This window comes from Leptonychotes weddellii, chromosome 5 (genome assembly GCF_054177405.1).
Source record: "Leptonychotes weddellii isolate Sample4059 chromosome 5, ASM5417740v2, whole genome shotgun sequence".
NCBI lineage: Eukaryota > Metazoa > Chordata > Mammalia > Carnivora > Phocidae > Leptonychotes > Leptonychotes weddellii.
In genome coordinates, this window is record NC_138373.1 from 114,944,257 (window position 1) to 114,962,787 (window position 18,531).

General features: G+C 41.1%; 1 protein-coding gene and 1 long non-coding RNA gene across 11 annotated transcripts in view; one reads left to right on the top strand and one right to left on the bottom strand.

Moving 5' to 3' along the window:
• GRIP1 (glutamate receptor interacting protein 1) overlaps positions 1–5,639 on the bottom strand; it is a 621,865-nt gene extending 616,226 nt beyond the window's left edge. For 4 of the 10 annotated variants that reach the window (XM_081822020.1, XM_031025793.2, XM_031025792.2 and 1 more), the window contains exon 1: positions 5,327–5,639. In XM_081822020.1, the coding sequence (XP_081678146.1) occupies positions 5,327–5,384 (58 nt within the window). In that variant the 5' untranslated portion in view covers positions 5,385–5,639. The remainder of the gene's footprint in view (positions 1–5,326) is intronic. The other 6 variants (XM_081822018.1, XM_081822016.1, XM_031025789.2 and 3 more) reach the window with 3 other exon arrangements.
• A 6-nt stretch (positions 5,640–5,645) lies between these two features.
• On the top strand, positions 5,646–17,935 carry LOC145721833 (uncharacterized). Its single transcript, XR_014145759.1, has 3 exons — positions 5,646–6,342; positions 16,991–17,121; positions 17,849–17,935. It is a non-coding gene; the product is annotated as an uncharacterized LOC145721833 (long non-coding RNA).
• The last annotated feature ends 596 nt before the right edge of the window (positions 17,936–18,531 follow it).

Genomic DNA, 18,531 nt, shown 5'->3' on the forward strand with positions numbered 1-18,531 from the left:
TTCAGAGAGTTGTTGCTATTCCTTTCTTCGATCTCCTGTTGAGTTTGTAGGCGTTCAGAATGGTTTGATCCCTATCCAGCTGAATTCCTGAGAGGAGACGAAATCCAGGTCTCCTACTCCTCCGCCATCTTGCTCCGCCCCCCTCGAGAACTTTTAAGTTTTAACTTTAAGACCACAGAGCTAGGAAGTGCTGAAGGGATTTAAACCCACTCTTGTTTGACTTCAAGTACCTTGCTGTCCACCACATTGCTGGGCAGAGCTAAGGAATCCAGCTAGGATACTAACCCTGTCTTCACATTCTTTTCAACACCTGATTTGCTGCTGAAAGTTTAATTACTGTTGAAATGAAAGGCAGTAAGAAATTCAATCAGGTGCATTTTAATTGGCAGAAATATTTAAAGAACATTAACTTTCCCATAAAACTGACAGTACCCTTTGGTCACTGACATGCCTAAACAAGTAGGTTTCTTGAATAAGGAAATTTGTATTGATAGGTTTTTATATTTATGTTTAAGCAACCTTGGAATTTATAAAGGAATACACTTTAATAAAAGATAAAACAAGAGATTCAAACCCAGGGTTTGTTTTTGCATTTGAATATCGTTCTCTTAGACATGTTACTTTGTATTACTATACTTTTGTATTTTGTATTACTAAACTGCCATTATAATTTAAGTGAAAATAAGTTGATCAGATCCTAAATGCCTTAAACCATCAGCCCTCATGCAACATTTACTCTAACAGCTATAATTCAATTCTCAGTATTCATTTCTCAATATGATATTCAATTCTCAATATCCTTTACCAGCTTCAGTTGATACTTCTTTTTCTTGGTGAAAAAAACCAGTCAGGTTACTGCAGAAGAAAGCATTATCTGAAGTCCCTTTGTTTGGCTACTGGGCCTTCTGATAGATAGCTAGGCTGAGAGTTCAGATGGATAGCATTAATTAAATAAAATGTTGGCAAAAGAGCAAATGCACAATGGCTATTAATGATACAGTAGTTTCCCAGTTCATAGCAGTGAGGAAAAATACCTAATTCTTGTTCATTCTTGCCTTCATGGCAAATACTCTTTGAAAAGAAGGAAAACTATGGAATTATATATATCAAATCTTTGGTGGAAAAACCATTCTCTTAAATGACTATCTTTAAGTGTAGTCAAATAATTCTCCTTAAAAATATGTTGACATTTTAATCCTTATTGTTAGAGTTAATAAACCCATCCGGTCAGTTTGTCAAAAGCCCAAAATATACTTCGGAAGCTTTGTCTCACTATATATATAACTAAAACTCTTCTGATGAATTCTTGATGAAAGAATTAGTGTCAGTTTATTAGGTCCAAAAAAATCCATGTTTTATCTATGTGTGTGTGTGTGTGTGTGTATGTGTACACATATAATGCTAAAAATTTCATTTCAAGAAATGTAACTTAACTTTTTTTTTTGCATTATCTCTTTAGAAACTGGTACCCTAAGGCTTGGCTTTTTAACTTTAGGCATTTTTTTTCATCCCGTGAGCATCAGTTTCTTCATCTGTCAGGGGAAATAATAATACCTACCTTACAAGCATGTGGTAAGGCTTATACCAAATAATGCATGTGAAGTGTCCAACACCATGCCCAACGCATAGCAGACTCTCCATGCATTTTGATTTCTTCTCTTTTCCCCACAGCACTCCCCAGTCAAAAGTCAAATTTCAAACTGGAATTTTTGATAAGTAGGTTGTGTAGAATAGGGTCACCAGATCTCATTGAGGTGTGGAAAATGAAACGGATCAAAGATATAATAAAGGCACGCTACTTAAGCCCATGTGCTTTCTCATAGATATTTTATAAAACCTAAATTCTCTGTATCTAAAGAGATCCAAATACTCAGTCAACAAAACAGAAGCAAAACCCCAGATATGATAATTTCTACAGAAGTCCAAAGGGAAGTTCTCAAGTTTACTTGTATACCTCCAAAACTTAAGAACAGAAACACAAGGAGAAAGGGAGCTATACAAAATGCATACATTTTCCCCTGTTGAATACACACACACATACACACACAAACATTTACTAACCAGAGCCACGGAAATCAGAAGGAAAGCTACAAGGCAAAGGAAGCATCATTAATTACTGAGATTTTCCTTAACAGCTATATTTCTATTACACATGATAAACTAATAAGCAGATTAAAACAACTAATACATTACTTAATTTAATTCGAGTGGGATAGTAAACAGTTTACAGAATAATTTCTCTTCTCCTAAAACATTTACCCAAAAGTGCATTAGGTGACTTCTAAATGGATTGGGTTTACCAGCTCAAGCAGAAAATCGGGGGAGGGGGAAGACAGAGAAATGTGTCCTGAATTTTAATAGTATGTCATTGTATGTGGGTGAATCTTAACATGTCATTTGGAAGTGACTGCATTAACTGCAACAACCCATATGTTACAGTTTCTCTGCTCAGCACTGCATGCAGTAGCAATAGTTCACTCAATATCATCTTGACAGAAGCCTTCAAGATGAACCCAAGTTATGAATGGTGTGTAGGTACGGCATGAAATTATACAGATTGGCCAACTCTCTCTTTGTATGTGATAATACTAAGAAGGCAGTTTCCCTAAATCTTTGAGTTGAGATTAGCATTTTTTTTTAAAGAATAATGTTAAGAAATGCTTGTTCAAATATGTGGTCCTTAATGAAACAGCAGTCTGTATTAATTTGCATTAAGTTTCAGGAAGAGATTTCCCTAAACAAAATCTACATGAAAAAATGTTATGCTAGAGTGGTCTCCATAATGGGTTTTAGAATGTTTAAATGTAAATTGCAGTGGGGGGGGAGGGGAATGTGGAAAAAGCAATGGTTATATGAGCACAACCAACCTTAGAATTTAATGATAAGACATTAGAAATTGGAATTTTAGCCAATCTTATCCCTAGACAAAATTTAAAATGTATTTATTCCCTCTATGTTCATTATTTTCCTGACCAACCTGATAGTTCAATATTTTTGTTTATATTTAACAAGAACTAATTCAAAACTATTTGAATCATTTAAAGTTATAAATTCCAAGGGGAAAAAAACTAAATACAAGCTGATTACAAATGCAAATAGAAAACATTGCTCATTACAATAATATTCACCCAAAAAAATAAGCCAATTACAAGCAGTGTCCTTTGACATATGCATTAAAAATCATGCAGCAGCTCAGTTAATTTAAATAGGTATGCTTACATGTGCACACATACACACAACTGAAACACAAACACCAGGTAGGAGATTTTAAAAGAAAGAAACCACATATATTTCCCCAATGAATCAGGACCTCAAAAAGAAATGCAACAATCAAATTGGAAACAATACTAATTAGAAAGCATCACATAATATAAGCAAGAAGAAATCCTTAAGGTGTAAAAAGACACTAAGTGACAAACATCCCTGTTTCTCCTATTGGAAAAGATAAAGTAGAATACCCAATTTCTGACTCAGATTTTTATATTCTGGAGGAAATTCAGTCTTATCTCCACCAAGCAGATTAGGTGATCATCTTTCAAAGTTACCATATATTTCTAAAAGACATAGAAGTACATTTTGTCACAATCCAAAAATCTACCCATTTCAGCATTCAGATAAAACTTGTTGGCAGTACTGCAATGTTTTTCTTAGCAAACAGATCCATTTAGTACCAAGTTCATCGTGACATTTAGTTGATAGGACAGATACTCCATGCTTGACAGAATGCTTTCATTTAGTGCTTTTACCTGGTTATAAATGATTGGTACCACTATTTGCAACTTTTAAGATATGATTTACTAAAGGGAAAAGCAGGGGCATTTCTAAAGCAGGGGTGCCTTTTGAGTGGGTAAATATAAGGTCCCCTGCCAGAAAGAGTGCTGGAAAATGAATGCACATATCTAATAAGGAAGTGGTTTAAAAGGGATGAATTCCCTGAGTCATTAAACAGGATATAAACCAAAGACAGGTTGTGCCACCTAGAGAAAAACTGGAAATCGTACATTGGCTCTTCAGTAATAAGCATTATTTCAAAAGCCTGAAACTTTTGGCATGCCCAATAACCAAACCACCCTCCATACCAACCCATCAAGCTGCTGAAATTTAAGCTCCCCTGACAACTCTGCCTTCTCCACACACCAGATTTGCCTCCTCCTCCTTTCCTCACTCACCCACCCACACAGCACCGTTTAACCTCAGCATGGACTGTTGCCACAGCCCATGCGGACCCAGCATCCTGAAACACATCCAATTCTAAAGCGTTTTCCTCGAAGCCAGGGCCGACAGGGGTGGGAGGAGCAGGGGAATAAACCGTGGGGGCCCTTGCTAGCCAGGGTCCCTCTGGATGCTAGCACAGCCACGTTGCACACCTCTTTAGCCCCGGGGGGCCTGTATAGGAAATTCTGGTGCACTCAGTACATCATATCCAGGTTACGAGCTGAACTCCCTGGCCAACCTCAGCACAATCCAAACAGCATGGCATGACCTCAACAGAACCAAGCCTTTGAGGTGCAAAGGGCCTTCAACTTTCCTCTCCTCGAGTCACTTAGAAGCAACGTGCCCAGCACACTTTGTCAGGCAGAAGCACAAAAGGTCTACAAGCAACCTGGCATGGACAGCCGCCTTTACAAAAGAAAATAGACAGTAATTATGAAAAGCCCGCAGTCCTGCGGTATTAACTTGACAGCGGGAACTGCGCTAGGGCATAACTCATCTCCCAGGCATCACTCCCAGCCCCAGACCCTCAGCCTAGGGACAGCATTCCCCCTCCTCCCCTCCCCCTCCGGAGACCTGCGGCAGCGCTCACATCCCGCCCCCAAGCTCTTCCTCCTCTTGCTCCTCCTCCTCACTGAATCTCCAGCAACTTTGGGCACCGTAGCACCATCGAAGCCCAGCCAGAGGCGGGGACACCGCGAAGGCGGCCGCGGGAGAAGGAAAGTTTGAAAAGTCACTTAAAACACTGCAGGACCCCCACCAGCACCCACCCCATAGAAAGGCGCGCGGGGCTCCACGTGCGAGCGGGCCCTGGTGAAGCTAGAGTACCCCCTACGTAACCCCCCCCGAAAAATCTTTCCCCAAGCGAAAAGTTCCCTGCTGCTGCACCCTCCCTCTTTCCCCTTCTTCCCGTCCCCCCACCCCCCCCTCAAAGAAATCTCTTCCAGTTCGCACGGCGCCGCCTCTATCCGCCCGCGGCCCCGGAGGGCGCGGCGCCCCTCCCCCGTCGGCCGGTGGACAGGTCGGGGGGAGCTGGGGGAGAGGGAGGCACCGGGGGCGGCCCCTGGCCCGGACCCCCCTTCCTTGCCTTCCCCCGCCCCGTCGCCTCACTCACCTCTCTCCTGCTCTTCCGCCTGCAAGCAGATGGGGATATTCTTCTTCCAGCCCGGCATGGTGTCCGCTCCCTGCGCTCGCTCTCGGGCTCGCTCTTCCTCGCTCGCTCTCCCCCTCTCTCCAGGACTCGCCGCGCCTTCTCGCTCGCCCTCTCGGGCCGGCCGCTGCGCCCTCGGGGCTGCTCAGCGGGGTTGGGGCGCCGAGGCGGCTCCCGGGCACATCGAGGCGGCGCCGCGCGCCCCGCGCTCGCCTCAAACTCGCCGGCGGCTCCGGGTGGCGGCGGCCGGGCCGGGCCGGGCTGCCTGGGCTGCAGCAGCGGCCGCCGCGGCGTGGACGAGAGGCCGGGCCGGGCCGGGGGCGGGGAACGCGTGCAGGCCGAGAGCTGGGGACTGCGGAGCCCCCGGGAGGTGGGCGCCGGCAGGAGGGGTGGGCTCGCGCCGCCGCCTCCTGCCCCTCCTCCTCCTTCTTCTTCTTCCCCTTCCTTGTCTCTCCGCCACCAGCAGGTGGGACTCGGAGCCGCCGCCGCCGCCGCCGAACAAAGCTCCGCCGGCGGCAGGACTGAGGCTGCGGGCTCCCCGGGCGCCTCTCGGCGGAGCCTCCCCCGAGACGCGCGCGAGGCTGAGCGGGCACGGAGGGGGCGCGCGCGCTCACACCCTCCGCGCCCCGGGCGGCCGGCCTGCGAGGCGCGCCCGGCCCGCCAGGTACCGAACTGGCACTGAGCCGCGGGTGCGGAGCCCAGGCCGCTCCGCCGCGGCTGCCACTTCCTCCCTCCCCAAACCCAACCCGGCGACTCCAGCGGCTTAGGCAACGACCTCGATGAAGTAGGGGGCAGTGTCCTTCCCTCTAGTCCCTCCTCCTCCTCGCCGCTCTCCCCCGCCCTGGCCGTCGCCCCCTCCCCCGAGTTGAGACTTCGCAGCCAGGGATTCGCTAACTTCGCCCTCAACTAAGGGAAATAGCAACTTTCGGGATGGCCAGCGCTGGTTCCAGAAATACGTCTTCTGGTGGAGTGGGAAGGGCGTGAGTGGAGAACCTCTTTTGTTTTAAATGAAGCAGGGAGACCTCGGCTAAGTGAATACTTAATCGCTGTCTTCAAGTATAAGAAGGGTTTTATGATCAGGTTTTATGATTAGTTTCTTTCCCTGTTATAAGCTCATAGAATATCGGTGGAAGAATGGATATGGGGGAGGGGGACAGCTTTTCTGTAGCCTGGAAGATTCTGCCCAGACATTGGGGGGCGGGGGGGCGCTTGCTTGTGATTTCAAAAGGATAATGCTAGGAAGGGCTCCTGACAGTCTTCCAGATGACACTTGGCAACTGTCTGCCCTGTGGGGTTATGACATCCATCTGCCTCAAAGATGGGGGCCTGGCTAGATCATAGCTATGTCTTCACCTGCTGAGTGTCTGTGTGGACTGAAGAATTTCGCCCCTGAGGCTGTAACTACTGGTTCCGAGGTGTTGGGGACCGACCACTGCACTGTTACGACTCTCTCTGTCCTGCAGTTTATTTTGGCCTCTGAAGGAATTGCAGTTTCTCTCCCAAACTGAGGACATTGGTTCTTGCCAGCTTCTCCCGCTCTTCTCTTAGAAACATAATCACACAGCCAGAGAAATACAGTAATTACAAAAAAACAGAAAGATAGGATTTTTTTTTCCTTGCCGCTGCATAATCAGTCTTATCAGGCTGGGATGTTTGCTCCTGCCACTGTCCCTTGGCTGGGTGGCCAGCTGTCATTCCAGAACTGTCCAGCTGCCAAAGACAAGTGGCAGTCTCTCCTAAGGCAAGGAGAGGCCCAGGCCCAGGAGCTTCAAAGGTAAAGGAATTGAGGGCTGAAGGGAGGGCAGTGTCAAGTCATCCCAGGGGGTTATCAACAGAAATCCAGTCTGAGCTGCTCAAATCTTCTTTCCAGACTCTTTGAGAAGTAAAATCCAGAAAATCAATATCATTGTCACACCTGTTACTCTTAAATGGTTCACCCTCCATCCTGAAATAAAGAAGACTGCTTGATACTTTCCTCTTGTCTTAATCTTATTTCAGGATCTGGTCCCACCAACCTTATGTAGAGAAAGACATTTGTCATTGATTTGATTCCCCCAAAGGAACAGGGCAAACCCAGCTATAACCAGGATAGCTGGTATATGTATATAGGAAAAGACCTAGGTTGTGACAACATAGAAATGACCACAACATTGGCTATACTTGCTTTTTGTTTTAATGGCATCTTATATAGCATTTTATATGTATGTGGTTGTTCTAACAAGCATAACCTAGAAGACCTGTACACTAGGGTGTGGATTGAATCGTACTCATATAATTACATTACAGTTAGTGGTGCAATTATCCTCCTAAGATGAGTGCAGATTATAGTTGATAAGAAATTCCAGCTCACAACTGTTAAAATGATAGTATTTTAACTCAGGGAGACAAAATTCCTACTATGTGTTAGACTCTGGGCTAAGGCTAGAGATACAAGAAGAAAATTATAGTTTAGTAGTGGAAGATCAATTTAATACATAGGGTCAGATATTATTTACAGATTCTACAACTGAGACTGGTAAAAAAAAAAAAAAAAACCTCTTAAGGTTGGATTCATATCTATCCCACCTCAAAGTACTTATTGTCCAAACATTTGTTCATCAATATTCAGTGTCTAGTATCATTTCTATATGTACATGTAAGTCATCAGTTAGGCTCTAAGCTCTGTCAGGGATAAGTATGGGTTATCTCTTGCATCCCCAGATCCAGGGACAGTAAGCGCTTGTCAGTGAAGGTTGATGATGATGGTATTTAACCTCACTTGGGCTATGTCTAGCACATCACCCCACACCCCCTAATGAATCCTTTTCATGACACTATGAGATCACTTGCTAATATCTAACCAGAAAAAAAAAAAAAAACTAAATCATTTAAAACTTAGTTCCATTGCCTGAAGTCACCTCATATTCCAAGCGTTATATATAAAAATCTATTCCAAGGAAATTGTAGTGCTATTGGGACCTTTATGAGGAAGATATCTACCAGCCAGTAGGATATGAGCTATAGTATTTTTCTCCTTCATTAAATTTGAAAATCAATGCCTCTTAAAGACTCCAACTACAATGCAATGTCTGTTTCTAGACATCAGTTCACTTACATTAAGAATTTGTGGGAATGCCTGGCTGGCTCAGTCGGTAGAGCATGTGACTCTTAATCTCAGAGTCTTGAGTTCAAGCCCCACGTTGAGTGTGGAGCCTACTTTTAAAAAAGAATTTGTGCTCTTTTGTTGAACATAAATTTGTCCAACCAAGTTATCTGTGCAGTTTGAATGGTTTTACAGTCTGGGTTTACAGAATTCAGTTTATTTTTTTCAAAGATTTTATCTGTTTATTTATTGAGAGAGAGAGAGTGCACGCATGCACAAGCAGAGGGGGTGGGCAAAGGGAGAGAGAGAATCCCTAGCAGACTCCACACTGAGGGGGGAGCCTGATGCCAGGCTTGATCTCCCAAACCCCGAGATCATGACGTGAGCTGAAACCAAGAGCCAGATGCTTAAGCGACCGAGCCACCTAGGCTCCCCCAGAATTCAGTTTAATTTAATTGTTTAACTTTAACTAGTTAGTGTGCATAGTTGATTATAGAGGCTATAGGACCCATTTCTAAACGTGGTCTCACTTTATCTACTCTTCTATTTATCATCTTCAAAATAAAATGAAGAAAAGACATGTTCTCTTACTACTAGTACCTCCCTCCCCTGATAGAAAAGGAGCAAAAAACCTGGAAACCCAAAGCTTTAATTTTAGTGTTTGATCACCTTTTCAAGCTTACATGGATCCACCCAGGCTGTTAAAGAATTGAAAGTGTGTGTGATAGTGAGAGCAGCTTCCCTTTCATTTCCTTTGTGCTCTGACAAGTGAGCTACCAGTCTCCTGGGCCTTCACTCCAACAGAGTGTTATGACTTCTTGGGACTGAATTTCATGAGTTTGAGGAGTCCCCTGGGAGATATAAAATCCCAGCTGTTACTTTGGATTTGCTCCAGGGCCTAAAAACATCCACAATATATTTTTTTTAATCGTGCATTGACTTTTACGAACACACACCCTGCATATTAAGCAGCCACCTGAAAGTTTCAACCCCGCTACCAAAAACCAGCACTTCTTTTCTATTGCATGCAGTGAATTCGAAAACTCTTTTCACACCTGATAGGCACTTCTAGTGGGTACCCATGGAGTCTTTTAGATGTTAACTCACTTTTAGCTGCAAAACCTTTTTTAAACCTTTAATATGAAAGAAGAAGCTTCCTTGGATAGTTTATCTTCTTGGGGGAAGAAAAGAGCAGAAAGCAAACAGAATGAATCCAAGTGTTTTTACTTTAAAATCTTCAGTTAGGGGAATGTAACTACGGAAAGGGAAAACATGGAAGAAGAAACTCTAACGTGAATAATTTAAGTAAGGCATGTGTGAAAGCAAAAAAAAAAAGAAAAGAAAAGGGGGGGAGAGTTCATCTAAGAAAAACAGAGTATGGGGGCGCCTGGGTGGCTCAGTCGGTTAAGCGGCTGCCTTCGGCTCGGGTCATGATCCGGGGGTCCTGGGATTGAGCCCCGCATCGGGCTCCTTGCTCAGCAGGGAGCCTGCTTCTCCCCTGCCTGCCGTTCCCCCTGCTTGTGCTTGCTCTCTGTCTCTCTCTCTGTGTCAAATAAATAAATAAATAAAAATCTAAAAAAAAAAAAAAGAAAAAGAAAAACAGAGTTGTTTTAAAATGACAAAATAGTTGGAGTCAGAGAGACAACAATGGTTTTTATGTTTCAATTTGACTGGGCTACTGAGTGCCCAGATACTTTAGTCAAACATTACTCTAGGCATTTCTGGGAGGGTGTTTTTGGATGAGACTAACACTTAAATCAGTAGACTGAGTAAAGCAGATTGCTCTCCCTAATGTGGGTGTCCCTCATCCAACCAGTTGAAGGTCTGAATAGAACAAAAAGGCTGACTCTTCTGGGAGTGAGAGAGAATTCCTCCTGCCTGGCTGCCTTTGAACCAGGACATCAGCTTTCTCCTGCCTTTGGACTTACACTGAAACATCACCTCCCCCTGTGTCTCAAGGCTGCCAGCCTTTGAACGGGAACCACACCACTGGATCCCCTGGGTCTCAGGCCTTGGGACTCAGACTGGAACTGAAACAGCAGCTCTCCTGGGTGACCAGCCTGCTGACTGCAAATCGTGGGACTTGTCAGCCTCCATAATCACATGAGCCACATCAGTAGAACAAAGCTCTGGATACACACGTGCCCTATCGGTTGGTTCTGTTTCTCCTAGAAACCTGACTAATACAGAGACCTATCCAAACCCTGCCTTCACCACACACTAACTTTATAACTCTGGGCAATTTATTTGACCTATTCTGTGTTCCCCCTTATTTGAAATATAATACCTATATGGAGATGTATGAGCTGATATAGATAAGGCCCTTAGCACAATACGGGACTTGTGGTTAATTATAGTTTGAAAATATATGAATGCATTGGTAAAAAATATATATATATATATGTATATATATACACACACACATACAGCAGCCTCTTGGGTTTCTTGGACCAGGCCTCAAAAAATACAAGAACTCCCTAAAACTGTATGCAAAACTGTGTATGTATGTTTATGACTCTCCACTCCCCGGCCCCCACACACAAGCACATACACACTTGGGGATACAAGAAAGTCTATAGTCTTCACTAAGTTCTCAAAGGAATGCCTCATCCAAAAAGAGAATAAAAGTACCTGATAAGAATGAAAAGAAGACTCCATAATATATAATTAAGTTTTGGTTTTGCTAAATAAAAGTATAATCCAAAAGAGATTTACCTTCCTAAATTAGCTTTAAGATCACTAGCACTCAAAGTTCCAACTTCCTCCGTCCCTTTGCGTTCAAACTCTGCAAAGTCATCTATACCTGCTGACACCCAAGTTTTCAACGCTGGTTCATTCCTAAACTCACTGCAATTTCTCTCTGTAAAAGGCATTATCATCATTTCAGGCCCCTGGGGCGAAAATCTGAGGAACATTTTGACTCAATCCCAAATCCCCAGTTGGTTACCAAGTTCCTTCAAATCTACGTTTAAAATTATTCTGGAATCTCTCTCCTTCCTTTCCATGAAATTTGCCCTGATTCGTGCCTTTATGATCTCTCCCCCAGGCAATACCAATAGCCTCCTTTGGATTCACTTCTTCAGCTTCTCCTTACTCCAAACCTCACCACCATCAACCTTGTTATGTTTCTGTCTTAGTAAAATGATGACAAGTTATCTTTCTTCTGTTTCAAATCTTCCAACAGCTCCTCATACCTACTTCATTTGTCTTCAGCTACAACTGCTCCCCACAAATGCCTACCCTTCCTTCCCTCCCTCACTCATTGAACTGCCCCAAGACCCCCTTGAACTCTCTCTACCTTTTACTATTTTCATGCCCTAAACATATCATACGCTTCCAAATATATAACTTTGCTCATTAAAGCCAAAACAGGTTGAGTGCCTGAGGCTAAGAGAAGTTGTCTCAAAACTAATAGGTACTGCAGTCAGAATTTGAACCCAGGGGTGTTGGGTTCTAGAGTATATCGTTCCACTTCATGCTAACCCATCCGCTTTTATTTCTATCACAGACCATACTGTTTTCATCTTTCAAGGCCAATTCATATCCTCCCTCTTCTTTGCATGTTGATTTCTCTCATCTCCCCAACCCCCAGCACTACCATATCTTCTTGTTTATAGTATTTTCTTGCAACTTATGTGTAAGTCTGATCTATCCTATTATACTCTAAGTTTTTATAGGAAAGCATGTGCTAAACGAGCCAATACTGAAGTAAAATATTTTAGGTTCAAATCCATCTGTATGATCCTGGGCAATCAAATGCTTCTTCTGCTTTGTTTCCTCAGCTATAAAATACAGATATTAATAAGACCGATCTCATATCATTGTTGAGTGGATCATATATATTAATGCACATTAAGCACTAGGACTAGTGCCTGGCACACAGGAAGAATCTAATAGATTTTACATATTATTATCACAGGGCCAGGAAGGGGTCATATGCTTCTTGGCATTGCCACAGGCATCAAGCATATTGCATGTTATAGTGTGTGCTCAGTGGAGGATTGCTGAAAGGGTGAATATTAAGAACGGTTTTCATTTTTCTGAATAAATATCCAATGATCATGAAGACATGGCCCATAAATATGTTAGTGATGGATGATTTTACCTAGCTTATTTCAACAAGGCTTGACAATACTTCATAAAGAAAACTTTTAGATCAGGATAGAGAGCAGTGATTTTTATCAGTAGTATTAATATTAATATTATGAACAAGAACAAAAATGACTAATTGAGTAGAGTTCTAGACATAAATAAGTATTTCATCAAGAAAATTAAAATAGATGGTTCCTACCTTCATAAAAAAAAGTTTCTAATAATGAATTCAGGTTTAGCCCCTTGAGTATCTAAAAAATTAGAGCAGTGAAGTGATTAAGGAAGCTGACTTCAGAAGGAAAATTAAGGTAGCTAGCTACCTTTAGTATAGATTGGCTAAGCAATGACTAAGAGCTTTCTGGTTGAGATTCATAGGATCAGTAAAAGTATACATACTAAAAAGGGAAAGGAATTATTTATCATGTTGGCAGGTGATAAATAAAAATAAAGGAAGAAATGAAAGGAAAGAGTAGGTTGGTCAAGAGGCAAGATTTAACCTGTATGTACTGTCGGTGAATAGTGAATACCATTGGTTAGGTAACACTGTGTGCCCACATACACCACTGGTTAGCATATAGATTGATACAACCATTTTTGAAAGCAATTTGGCAATATATAGGAAGTGCCAACTGCATATCATTTTACCTAGTTATGCGATTTTTAGAACTCTCAAGGAAATTATCAAAGATGTAGGCAAAGGTTTATACTCGAAGATGTTTGGCACATCTTTATTTATGAGGGCAAAAAATTGAAAAGGTCCTAAATGTCCAATAATAGGGAATTGTTTACATAAATTATACCAACTACTGTAAAGCCCTTAAATATCATGAATTTAAAAGACAACAGTAAATTCTCATGATATAAAGTTCAGGAGAAAAAAAAAGTTCATATGCGATATTTCATAGATTCTAAGATGCATAGTTTTTCATATTTTTACATATCTAAATCATATTTCTTATAGTTTCACATGTATTAAAACTTGCAGATAGGGGAAATCAGCTTCAAGGCAAGTTCTGGAGACAATAGCAGAATACTTTCAAGAAATGCTGCATCACCAACACCTTAGTGAAGACAGAAGATAACTGTAGTAAAACACACACATTGAAAAATCTGAATCACAGAGTGAATCATAAGAGTTGAAGTTTGAATATGAAAAAATTTTAGGAATACCTCACCAATTAGTGTCACTTAATTTTTATTTATATAAACAAGTATAAGATAATAATTCTAAATGGTTAGGCATTGTGTCACAGTATTGGCAGTTTTTTTTTCTTGTTTCCTAATAGTACATAACATAATGGTAGGTGTTAATATAGATGACCTACTAGATTAATGAAAAGCAATATATATATATATAGTATGAATCCAATTTTTTAGAAGGGAAGAGATACGTCAAAATATGTTCCGTCTGGGTATTAACATTATCTATGAACTTTATTCTCTTTTTTTCATACATTTTTATATTTTTAAGTTTTTCTAAAAAGCAGTATTATATTTTTGATTGGAAAATCTTAGTAAATATTGTTTTTAAAAACAATAGTGAAAACAAATGTTTGAAGACTTGAGATTTTTTTTTTTCCCCAAACTTCTCTGGAGTTAGAATATCTATCAGCAATTGTGAAGTAAAAGGCTAAGAAATTGAATTTGAGAAGTTTGAGTTTCATTCTTGCTTCTGCCAGCCTAGCTATTTGTGAGTGATTTGAGTTTTCAAGAATTTTCTTCGTATTCCCATGTGTAAAAAATACACAATAATGCTCACTCGCCTACTTCAAAGTAACGGTAAGTGAACATCTGGGATGAAATAAATAAATTATATCATAATTGCAGGGACTCCCAGGAAAGAGCATGAACAAAACATTTTGTGAAGACAAATGTATCTCCCCTTTAACTTATCACTAAGCAGCATTCATTTCTACATAGCTGTGGGGCCCAGCCCAGCCAACCTATTGAAATCCCAGGAACACCAACCTCGGAGCAGTTTCTGTCTGATGTATCAAAAGATTAAAAAAAAAAAAAAAGTCCCTTCAGGATTTGTAAGCTTATTTATTTTTACAGCCTGAAACAGCATTGAACACAAAGTGCCTGACACATATGTATTATGCATGTATGAGCATTTGTTTATATTCTCTTTGACTTTAAAAAATCTGTTCAATGAGCCTTTTTATTCCCCACTTATTATATATGATGTTTCATTAAGATCCATGGGTAGAGTCACTCCTGGTTTATATTTACATTATTTAAGCACTACAGTGATATTTGCTACTGGTTATGTAAATAGAAAATAACTTATGAGATTTATGATGTGATTTTCCTTCTTGCACTCGGTGACTGGGTTGCCTCCTGATTTTTATTTATGCCCTGCATGATAATCAGCACCTTCCATTTGCCCACCCACATAGTAGCTTAAGCTTTAAGAAACTATGTGGCTGGAAATGAACGTGCGGGAGAAATAACTGCACTAATTTCAGAATGACAATAGCTTGCTCCCCCTCAAAGCCCTGAGGCAGGTCAGATTCCAAGAAGAAATACCAACCCACCTTTCTGTAAACGGGAAACAGGAAGTGCTTCCTAGAAGCTACCCTCGCACTAGGAAACCAGAAAAGACCTGTACTCCTGAAATGCCGAGGGATGATTAACAGGTGGACAAAGGAATTACTTCAAAGTTTTAATAAACAATGGACAAGATGAGCAACGAGAACTGTGACCATCCACAGCCACCCTGAAATCTAACCGGAAGTAGGCCAAATCGCAAATTAGTCTGTTTAATGGTTGTGTGTGAGAGAAAGTGCCTCCTCCTTGTGAAGGAACTGTAACAGATCCGGTCTCGTGAAAAGAGGAAATTGTAAACCAGTTAGACGCCTCAAAACAACTTTCCTAAATTCACCAAGGTATTAAATGAGATTTACATTATAACCCAAGTGAAAAAGGAAATAAATAACGAAGAAGAACGAAAAAGCCTGCACAGCCCCCAGGTGAAACACTGTCATGGCATTGTCTTGGGATCACAGAAAATGTCCTCAGGCCCAAAACAAAGTGAATTTTGTCAAGCAATCAACATCACTGCACTGTTACTCCAGCAAAGTACTGTCCATATTCTTGTAATGAACTGGGCTTGGATGTCCTATCAGCCTGTAATTTAGTCCTATTTTTAACTCATTTCACAATTCCAATGACTGTTTTATCTTCTTAGTCATATTCAGAGCAGTCTGAAAGAGATTGGACTTTGAGGGTGGCCCACAGCCTTTTCAAATCCTGACCCTTCTTAGCATCATCCTCTTTTCCATCATTGCTCCTGGTTCTCATTCTCCAGGGAGCTGTCCACGTTGTCCCTTCCAGACAGAGACCTGCCCACCTTCTCTCCACCATCCCCACTCTGCACCTGTCTCCATCCCTGTAATCTCTGCTTTCTCAGTGACATAACTAATCTGATAAACGAATCCAGGCTAATGTCCTGTTGGTCACTATTGTGCAAATGAAAGCATGGTAGCTCCCTAACCTCTTTGCCTTCCAGGAATTTTTACTGTGGCCTTTAAAAAAATGCCTTGTGTCATAGAGGTGGTGTTAGCAGTGGGAATTCGAGGTAAGATATGGACCTGTGGGAAAAAGTAGGACAGCCCGTTTTGTTATTCTTCAAATCACAACACAGAGGAATGGTGTCCCAGGGGTAGTAGCTGATGCATTTGATTATTGTATTATGAATGATTCTGCAACAGTTCTGGTTGGAGCTGCTGTGGACTCAGTATTCGGTTAAACCCTAGAAAAATGCCATGTAAAGCGACTTGCATTTTCATGTCTATAATAAAGGTTAAAACATATGAACTCTCTATTTAATTGGTATATATTTAAACTTTTCTTGCCATGGTAAAAGAAAGCCTTTTTGGCATTAAACTGCTACTGTGTAGATCCTAAATGTCTGAAAAATTCATTAAAATAGCACTTTATTTTTGACAGAGTTGAACTACTGGGAAAATTAATTGATTGTTTCTCACTTGAGCTTTGGAAAAGCCATTAAGGTTTTTATGGTTTATGGAAAATTGAGAATTGAAGTACACTAAAATCAATATGCTATCTGATGTACAGAGAAAATGGCACTTCAGATGAAAGAAAGCATAAACAACTCCTTGGAGCCTTTTCTTTCTTTCTCCTGATTTGACAAGCGTATTTACATAGAGCTTCTATATTTACTTGTATTCAAAGTCCTTAGTCAGTCATTTCATTGTGATGCACATTGTGAGGACGGAATAATGAGGTCTGAGAGATGAACCACTGCATTTTAGAATCTGTTCTTTCCTGGTAATTTCAAAAAAAATATTAAGGACATAAAACACCAAACATATTCATCTAGGTCTGCGTGTTTCATAATAACTTTTAACAAGAAATTAGTAATTGGGCTTACATGTTAGGGGCAATGGAAAATACTTCTGTGTTCTGTATTGTGCTTACGTGTATCCTAGAGAAAACCATCACGCCTTGAGGAAATAATGGACAATGAATTGGGTCCTGGCCGATGCCACCAGCAAGATTTAGGAGCTCATCCTGTCACATTAAACGAGGCTAAGGAGTGGGGAAAGAAAAGAAAGGACTGGTAAGAGAAAAGATCACTGTGCAATTTGTCTTTAACCTTCTATATCCCCTCTGATATACACACCAATAATCCTGGGGAGATTTGGCCTTGTTCAGTTTTTGCAAACACTGAATGGATTGGGGATTTTAAGAATAGCCACTTCTGCATTTATTTACTCCCACCACCTCTATTCCAGAAAGAGATATTTTCCTTTTTGAGCATTCATTCATTGCTGCTTCTGAACTTCTTCAGCCTCAGACTGACCCTTTCCTTCCTCGGGTGGTTAAAATCACTTCCAATCACCATCCTCCTACACAGTTACATCCATGAAGCATGCAATATGGGGAGACCAGTAGGAGTGGGTTAGCGATAAAATATTTGCTAGCATAAGCCTTATCTTAGAAACACCAAGTAAATAAAGCAGCCTTATATAGGTAGCAGATTGGTCATCTTGGGTATCATTAGATTCTTGAAAACCGGGATGGTTGTCCAGTAAGAATTTACTCTAGACCAGGTATTTGGGGCAATTAAGTGGTTGCATAAGGAAACAAGGGTGTGCCCATTTAGTTTGCATTTGATACTTGATATGGTCACTAGTCACTCTCTGTAGTTTCAGACTTTATTCAAAGGAGTTAATAATTGTTTCCTGCATTTGGGAAATTAATAATCCCTAAGGAATATGCCATTAATAGAGAAACTCTTTAAAGTCTCCCTTTTAAATTATATTTTAAACTTCTTTCTTCTGCAGCTTCGGTAACAAAGTCTATGGAAAACTTACTAATTCATTAAGAAATAAGTGCCCACCCAAACCAGGGCGAGATGCCAGTTCACCTCCCGATTGTCAGGTTGGTGTGCAGTTCTTTACCTGGTCTTTACGCTGCCAACTTGTGAGTGACTAATCCCTGCCTTCTTCTTCGCCCACAGTCAATTTATCCTTTTATATGTTCCCATGATAGGCATCTCTGAACGTGTTCTAACAACTTGTTCAGAGGAAGGCTTTTAGTTGGAATGGAAGACTAGCAATTTTTCCTACTTCAAGGTACTCATAAGAATATAATTTATTAAGCTATATCTACTAAACCAAGAGTAAGAGTTTCTTGTTCATGATTATACTATACCTATAGATTTACTGAGATACCAAAAGGGAAAAAAATTTTTTTCAAAAGACTCACTATAGCATACATTTTCTTAAAGGGGGAAAATTGTTAAAGAAAGTATAGTTGGGGTCAGAAGATTTAAGTGTTATTACTGCTTTTCCACCTGTTCTGTTCAAGATCCCAATCATTTGACATATGTATCCCACAGTGCACTTCTCTGAGCAATAATTCTTTTTTTCTTCCTCTAAATTTAATCCTACAGGCTGTGAGACCTGCAGTGTTATTCTTTTTTCTACTACTGAGATTACACTTCCCACTACTAGAAAGAGAATCT